The sequence below is a fragment of the Lupinus angustifolius genome, chromosome LG02, assembly GCF_001865875.1.
Source record: "Lupinus angustifolius cultivar Tanjil chromosome LG02, LupAngTanjil_v1.0, whole genome shotgun sequence".
Lineage (NCBI taxonomy): Eukaryota > Viridiplantae > Streptophyta > Magnoliopsida > Fabales > Fabaceae > Lupinus > Lupinus angustifolius.
Genome location: NC_032010.1, coordinates 6486271 through 6494842, shown reverse-complemented (window position 1 = coordinate 6494842; position 8572 = coordinate 6486271). Strand labels below are relative to the sequence as shown.

Sequence of the window (8572 nt, the reverse complement as noted above, 5' to 3'; positions counted from 1 at the left end):
GAGGTCCAGGACGCAGAAAGCTTGAAATTCACGTCGAGGTATAGAACCCGAGAAGTCTTAAATTTTCTCATCGAGGTACAGGACCCGAAAAGTTTAAGTTGCTCGTCGAGGTACAGGACCCGGAAAGTTTAAGTTGGAATGATCGTCGAGGTACAAGACCCAAAAAGCTTAAAATTCACGTCGAGGTACAAGACCCGAAAAGTTTGAATTTCACATCGAGGTATAGAACCGGAAAGTCTTAAATTTTCACATCGAGGTACAGGACCCAGAAAGTTTAAGTTGCTCGTCGAGGTACAGGACCCGGAAAGCTTAAGTTGTTCGTCGATGTACGGGACCCGGAAAGCTTAAGTTTGAATACTCATTGAGGTACGGGACCCGGAAAACATATATTTCACGTTGAGGTGCAGGACCCGGAAAGCTTAAAATTCACGTCGAGGTATAGGACCCGGAAAGTTTGAATTTCACATCGAGGTACAGGACCCGGAAAGTCTTAAATTTTCACATCGAGGTACATGACCTGGAAAGTTTAAGTTGCTCGTCGAGGTACAGGACCTGGAAAGCTTAAGATTTTCACATCGAGGTACATGACCCGGAAAGTTTAAGTTGCTCGTCGAGGTACAGGACCCGGAAAGCTTAAGTTGTTCGTCGAGGTACAGGACCCGAAAAACATATATTTCACGTCGAGGTACGTGACTCGAAAAGTTTGAATTTGATTATTGCAAAGTAATGAGTGAGTGTTTGAGAGTATGTTATATGTTATGTTTGTCATGATGTTATGCATGAGTTGTGAATGTAATGAGAGGTAGAAATCATGCACCAATGTTCTAGTACGCTCATGAATTTTCTTTGATGTATAAATTTGTGTCATTTTATTGAGCTTGACTGAAGTGTGAACCCATTTTTAACTACTGCGGACTGGGATGATCTGTTGATGGCTTGATGTCCCAATGTTGTATTGATAAGAACAATTAATCTCAATAATGCTGCCCCAATATAAGTTGTTTGGAAATTCCTCCTCGAGAGATGGAAGTGTGATTGCTTATTTTCCTTTAGAGGAAATAATTTGATTGCCTCAGTTTGCTTAAACTATAATGGACATTTGCATAAGGGTGTCCCTTTAACTTTTTCTAATTTTTGCCCAGAATACCTAATGTAGGTATCTGCCAGGATTTTTTTTTGTAATGATACTAAATTGATTTTTCAGGTTTTCGACTTAGTACCGCTCTCTTTTCTTAGGTCGCCCTTGCGGGTTTTCAACCTAGCACTCTTTTTGTTTTTTTAACACCCTTATGTAAAATTGTCCCCATTTTGGACTTCATGAAACTTTTTGATTCGAGAAAATGGGTATGCTAGAAACTCTAATCACAACAAGGCTCTGGTTGTAGGCCGAGCTGATAGAGGTTATGAAGGTGTTAGAGACACTTAGAGTTGATGGGAGATGAAACACGCCCTAGATCTATAAATCTGAAATGGTTGACTGTAGATGAAAAATAGAGGTGGGAACTATAGAAGTTGAGAAAAAGAGTTAGGTTACTAACCTGATTCTAATTAGCATCAGTTTGCACCCAAATTAAATCAAACAACTTAAACAATTACATCTATTCATTCTTTTTAAATCTAAAGGATCATAATATTTCATCTATACTTCTATACTTGTTATAAAATCAAAACATGGTGTAACCATCCACCACCAAGTAATTTATAATTCTATATTTTGCTCTTGCTTATTTTCTACAAAAAAAACATATAATCTAATGCACATATCCCCATTACATGTCTCATATTATTTTCTTAATTGTGTCTTCCTTCTTATTTTTGTAATTGCAAAAAAAAATTCTTTACTTATGGAACAAAAATATTTTGTAATAATATTTGTTTCTTATGTGTGGTCTTAAAACTTCAATAGTCAATAACAACATTCTATACATATGATTTTTTTTTCTCAATTTCATAATACCAAAGAAAAATCATTAATCAATTTATAGTATTTACTACTTTGTGCAATCATTACTAATAAGATCCTTATTATAAAATTAATTAATAAACAAACATCAATCCCGAAAATTCATCCATGCCTAGGATCATCATTATGAGATTTAATTAATTTTTCCCCTTAGAATATTTTCTCAATATATATTTTGGGATTGACATTTTCTCGGGTTGTTTCGTTAAATGGTAAGTTTAACTGAATAATTACGCCCCAATTATATACTCATCTATAAAAACTAATTGCAAGTGATTCAATAATTTAAATAAAGAATTACATTCCAAACAATAGAAAAGTGGGTTGACAAATATGAAAGTGTCTGTCAACATGCTAGTACTATATAAAGCCAAAACATGATTAATTACCGTCTTCATATAATTTCTAATTTCTTATTTTTCATTTTAACATTTTTTAATTTCTACAATAAACCATATATCATATGCAATCACCACTAAAATAATAATTACAAGTTGAGACTATCACATTAAATTGGACTTTCTAATAAAAACTAAAAAATATAATTTAAAGTATGTCCAATAAAAAATTATAATATAAAATACACCAAATATAAAAAGGTGACATTCTAATTATAAAAATAAAATATATAAAAATGGAATATTTAGTTGCATAAAATAAAAATGTGAATTGACAAATACAATATGTTTATCTACACATTGGTATAAATAAATACAAAAGTACAAAGAAGATTTTCATAATTATCTTTAAGAAAAATAATTCTTATTATTTATGAGACTAGTGTCACATGTTGACCCAATAATAATTAAGCTTTATTTTTCTCCTTCTCTTAATTTTTAAAAATCACCATTTTCTTACATTTGTACTCCTAATATCATAAAAACAAATTAATTAAATTAATACTAAATTAGAATACAACGCTTAAAATTTAGTGAAACTTTATACATTATGTATGTCTTTGTTACATATATACAAATGATTTATGACTTATACACATAAATATATTTGTATGGAAAGCAAATGTATTATTTTAAAAATGAGGAGTGATGAGTATAATTAAACTAATTCCACAATACCTCAATGTATTAGGAAAGACCTCCACATGAATATCACAACCGTAGCCCTCATCTAGAGGCTTTATCCTCACCATCTCACATCAAAGAAAGAAGAGGAGAATAAGGTGTACCTAAATTTTTTGCAATGGCGAAAATAAAGGAGCAACGAAAGTAGAGGCAATGTTACAAATTCAGAAGCAAATAACTCAATGCAATAAAGAAGTGAGGAAGAAAGGGTGAACCTCTATTTATAAGGTCAAATGAGAGAGAAGATGAGTCCAAAACAACCTACTAACTCCAAAAACCAGATCATTAATGCACCTCAATTACTTAACCTCCATCTATTTTGATTTTAATGGTGGGCACAAAGATGAAGGCAACACTCAATGATTGACGAAAAGAACCCTGCGTGTATAGGCCGCACAAAAAAGTGAAGCACTTTCTAACAAACCACGTGCCGAACTCGTGAAAGATAAAATGACACTACTCAATTTAACAAAATTGGTTTGATATTAAAAAAAATAGTTCTGGCCTAAAACAACGACCATGTCACCCTACAACGACCATGTCACTTGACTGTGGTAACTTTTCCACCAGAGTATGAGAACATGTCAGAGGCTAACTATTAGACATACAAGATCCAATCTACATGGTTATTGATCTTTATATAAGTGTTATAGCTTCAAGTCTGTTGGCACGCCCAATAACGATCATGCCATCAGATTGGGGGCAACTGTTTTACCATAGTAGTATAACGGATCATATGTCAATTATGAGACATACAGGATCCGATTTACATATTTGTTGATCATGTCCCAGTGAAAAACATTTGGCTTGTACAATTGTAGATAAAACCCAAACAATCGATCTAATTAAGGGAAAGAATGACATTGAGAGGAAAGATCAATACTTACTACATTCAATAGTTTGTATTCGAGAATATATTTTTTTATTTTAAGATATGTACCACTTCATGTAACATTTTATTTTCATTTATCAAAAAAATATAAACTAATATATATTAATCACATTTTACTTTTCTAACCAATAGAGGACATCATAAAGTGATATCCAAAGTCAAGGACCCTCCATAATAGTTTTCATGATTTCACTATGTAATATATGGCCCTGTCTCTCACAGGTGCTCACCACGTATTTTGATCATACACGTGTGCAATAGCAATTGGTGGATAAAGTAGAGCACGCGCATATGTAACCGCATGTGATGAAAACCTTAGAACAATGAATGAGATGATTGAATGGTACAAAAGGCAATGAGTTGAGAATTGAGATCAGATCTAAAACTGAAAATCAAAATCAAACTAAACCTTGTTTCTTCCTTCTCTCTTTGATTGATTTCACTTTCGGATCTCATCCGATCCAATTAATCAAAAAATGCCATCTGTTTACGGAGCGCGATTAACAACCTTCGAAGACTCAGAGAAGGAGAGTGAATATGGTTACGTTCGCAAGGTACTCTTCATCATCGCTTCCATTTCAATCTAAATCCAATCACGTAGTCTTTTAATTCTCTTTCGATCTCATGAATTCAAAAAATTGAACAGGTTTCAGGACCAGTGGTGGTGGCTGATGGCATGGCCGGGGCTGCTATGTATGAACTGGTTCGTGTCGGTCGTGATAACCTCATTGGTGAAATCATTCGTCTAGAAGGAGATTCTGCTACTATTCAAGGTTAAACTAATTTCTATATATAATATATTTGATTTTCCCTTTTCTTTCATATTAATCACAAGAAAACACTTTTGTTGTTTATGTTGAATTTTATTAGTGTATGAGGAAACCGCTGGTTTGATGGTTAATGATCCTGTATTGCGGACACACAAGGTTACAATCATTTTATATCCATTTTTTCATATTTTATTTTAAATTCCTCTTTCTTCCTAAATACTTGTTTGTTTTTATGACAGCCTTTGTCTGTGGAGTTAGGGCCTGGAATATTAGGAAATATTTTTGATGGGATTCAGGTACCTTTCCTCTACCATGTATAATTTACTTATATCTCATTCAGATCATTTGAATGGAAAAAAAGAAAATGTATGAACTGATAGTAAATGGGTGTTATATGATGTTACTGTATTATCCATCATTCATATTTAATCATTATTGACTCTTCGAAAAAAGTAATGCATGATAGATGATATATTGACTGTGTAGAACTGCATATATATTACACTCCATTTAAGTTCCCCTTGTTATTTTCTTCTTTCTAAAACATTTTTTGATTTAACCGAGCAGAGGCCTTTGAAAACTATTGCTAAAAGATCTGGTGATGTCTATATTCCCCGTGGTGTCTCAGTTCCAGCACTTGACAAAGATACACTATGGGAATTTCAGCCTAAAAAAATTGGTATGGGAGAAAATATAATTACTATATGTTTTTAGTACAAAAAGTGATTACTTTGTCCTGATATTATTCTATTTAATCCAGGTGAAGGAGATCTATTAACTGGAGGAGATCTATACGCTGTAATGTTCTATAGCAAATCAGGTTTACTTGTAATTTCGGTTCATCGGTTTTTTTTCCTCTAAACCTTTGTGTGGATTGTTGAACATTGCAGTCTGTTTTCGAGAACACTCTAATGCAACACCATATTGCACTTCCTCCTGATGCTATGGGAAAGATTACCTACATTGCACCACCTGGTCAATATTCCTTGAAGGTTTGCATTTTCATCTTTTACAACATCATTCTTAACTCTATTATTTATTTGTTTTTAGATCTTCAATTTTGATGTGTTCAGTAGGTTCTCTATATTTTATTCTGTATTTGATCTTTTAGTGGTCTTTATATAAATGTTCAGGATACTGTGTTGGAGCTTGAGTTTCAAGGTGTGAAAAAGAAGTTCACCATGCTTCAGGTTTCTAACTTTTTTAACAATTGAGGTCTTGGTTTTCCTTATTTTTATCATTCCTACATTAAAACCTCCTGACATGTACTTTACCCACATACAGACCTGGCCTGTGCGTACACCAAGGCCTGTTGCATCAAAACTCGCTGCTGATACTCCTCTCCTTACTGGTCAGGTAAACTAAAATGCTATTGATTGTCTAATCAGTGATCCAATTTCGTTAACTTTCATTTCATGCCTAATGACTTCTTTTTTGTGTAGCGTGTTCTTGATGCCCTTTTCCCCTCAGTTCTTGGTGGGACTTGTGCCATACCCGGAGCTTTTGGTTGTGGTAAAACAGTCATTAGTCAGGCTCTTTCTAAGGTGAACATAATGCACCAATCAAGGCATAATGATTTCGAAGTTATAAATTTTTTATGTAATTCTCAAGACCATTAATTCATCTTTTTATCTTTTTTGACAGTATTCCAACTCTGATACTGTTGTTTACGTTGGTTGCGGGGAACGTGGAAATGAAATGGCAGAGGTATGCTTTCTTTCTGGTTACTTATATGAAATATTTGTTTTTTTATTATTGAGCAGTTAGTCAATCCAACTTAATGAATGTTCAGGTTCTGATGGACTTTCCACAACTTACAATGACCTTGCCTGATGGCCGCGAAGAATCTGTCATGAAGCGTACAACACTAGTTGCTAACACTTCAAACATGCCAGTGGCTGCTCGTGAAGCTTCAATTTATACAGGTGACTTGACTTCTTGACTCTTAAGTTCTAGAGCATCTTTTTACTGTTGAGAGTTAAACTTTAGTAATTCCTTCGGTCCTTTCTATTGTCATTCTAATTATATTTGGCATGTGAAAGTCATTTTTTATTGCAATCAGTAGTATTTCTCAGAACCTGTACTTGTACTACATAAACTTTGTAGTTAATCTGGGCTTACAGTGTCAAAAGTAGGAATGGCCCATACTCTGCACATTGATATGCTACCCTCTATGTTTCTCATTCCTATATTTTGCACCTTAACTGAAACTATTATATTTGCATTTATATTGAACTAGTTTTGACAAGCATTGAATGGGATTTTGAATACTTACTTTGATCATGTATGTTTAACCTTAATTTTTCTGTGTTATGTAATCTCAGGAATCACTTTGGCTGAGTATTTCAGAGATATGGGTTATAATGTCAGCATGATGGCAGATTCAACATCTAGATGGGCAGAAGCATTGCGTGAAATCTCTGGACGACTGGTGGGCATTTTATTAATTATGCATTGGTTGTTGTTCACCAGTTTATCTCAAACGGTTCTCTTTGTCTGTGCTAAATATACATACATACTTTATGATGTTCGATTAGCTTTCTTGATTTGCGAAAGCAGACATTTTATGTATCATTAGGCATGAACACATGGAAAACTTACATTGATCAAAAAACTTGTTGGTATTGTTGACTTCCACAGGCTGAAATGCCTGCAGATAGTGGATATCCTGCTTACCTTGCTGCACGTTTAGCCTCTTTCTATGAACGTGCTGGGAAAGTAAAATGTCTTGGAGGTCCTGAGCGTACAGGTAGTGTCACAATCGTTGGTGCTGTTTCTCCACCTGGAGGAGATTTTTCAGATCCCGTGACTTCTGCAACCCTCAGTATTGTTCAGGTAAATCTATATTTTCAAATATGGTTGTCAAAATGGGGTAACAGCCAGCAAAGAAAGTCTGTATTAAGTTGCTTAGAGTCCTAGACTGATTTTTTGTGAGTCGATTTTTTGCTACTCTGCAGGTTTTCTGGGGATTGGACAAAAAGCTTGCTCAGAGGAAGCACTTTCCTTCTGTGAACTGGCTTATTTCTTATTCAAAATACTCAACGGTATGCTCTAAAATTCTTCATTTGTAGGCATTTAGTTTCTGCTATGATTCTATATATTTTTTTTTTATAGTTTTTTTAACTTTTTTTTATACCTGTAGGCGCTCGAATCCTTTTATGAGCAATTTGATCCAGATTTTATAAACATTAGGACAAAGGCTCGTGAAATTCTGCAAAGAGAAGATGATCTGAATGAGATTGTCCAGGTTTGTTCTTTTATTCGCTCTATCATCTCCGTTGTAGGTTGAAGGAATGTCCCCACATCCTCTCCTAACATGGGATTAATAATTGCCCAGCTTCCACTTCATGGGCTAGCAGAGTTATCATAAGTAACCTGAGAACAGACTGTTAAGTTGCATATCCTTTTAAATGTGGGTTGCAAGGTATAGTCAATGCAATCCATAGTCTGATAAATGGTGCTTACACTGCTAAATTATGCACTGGTTTGTAGTTTCGTCAAAATTTGACAGGAGGTCTATTTTTATGTTTTTTAACTACTAAAAACTAAACTGGATCATTTCTTGACATGTAAATTACTCCAGCTTGTTGGTAAGGATGCTTTAGCTGAAGGAGATAAGGTCACCTTAGAAACTGCAAAGCTTTTGAGAGAGGATTATCTTGCTCAAAACGCTTTTACACCGTAAGTGCCTTTAGTATTGGTTAACGTATTTCACATGTATTATATCATTGTTTTTTATCTGCTCCAGTCTTATGTTCGTACCTTATTTGTGGCTATGATAGATATGACAAATTCTGTCCCTTCTACAAGTCTGTTTGGATGATGCGCAACATTATCCATTTCTACAATTTGGCAAATCAGGTAC

General features: G+C 34.2%; 1 protein-coding gene across 1 annotated transcript in view; it reads left to right on the top strand.

The window, feature by feature from the left end:
- Positions 4289-8572, top strand: part of LOC109326458 (V-type proton ATPase catalytic subunit A-like) — a 5037-nt gene continuing 753 nt past the window's right edge. Inside the window, exons 1-18 of the mRNA XM_019559154.1 lie at positions 4289-4491; positions 4584-4710; positions 4808-4863; positions 4947-5003; positions 5275-5386; positions 5468-5505; positions 5598-5699; positions 5841-5897; positions 5992-6063; positions 6150-6251; positions 6352-6414; positions 6500-6632; positions 7032-7138; positions 7348-7542; positions 7665-7751; positions 7850-7954; positions 8291-8388; positions 8490-8568. Coding sequence (XP_019414699.1) covers positions 4414-4491; positions 4584-4710; positions 4808-4863; positions 4947-5003; positions 5275-5386; positions 5468-5505; positions 5598-5699; positions 5841-5897; positions 5992-6063; positions 6150-6251; positions 6352-6414; positions 6500-6632; positions 7032-7138; positions 7348-7542; positions 7665-7751; positions 7850-7954; positions 8291-8388; positions 8490-8568 — 1668 coding nt within the window. The 5' untranslated portion in view covers positions 4289-4413. The remainder of the gene's footprint in view (positions 4492-4583; positions 4711-4807; positions 4864-4946; positions 5004-5274; positions 5387-5467; positions 5506-5597; positions 5700-5840; positions 5898-5991; positions 6064-6149; positions 6252-6351; positions 6415-6499; positions 6633-7031; positions 7139-7347; positions 7543-7664; positions 7752-7849; positions 7955-8290; positions 8389-8489; positions 8569-8572) is intronic.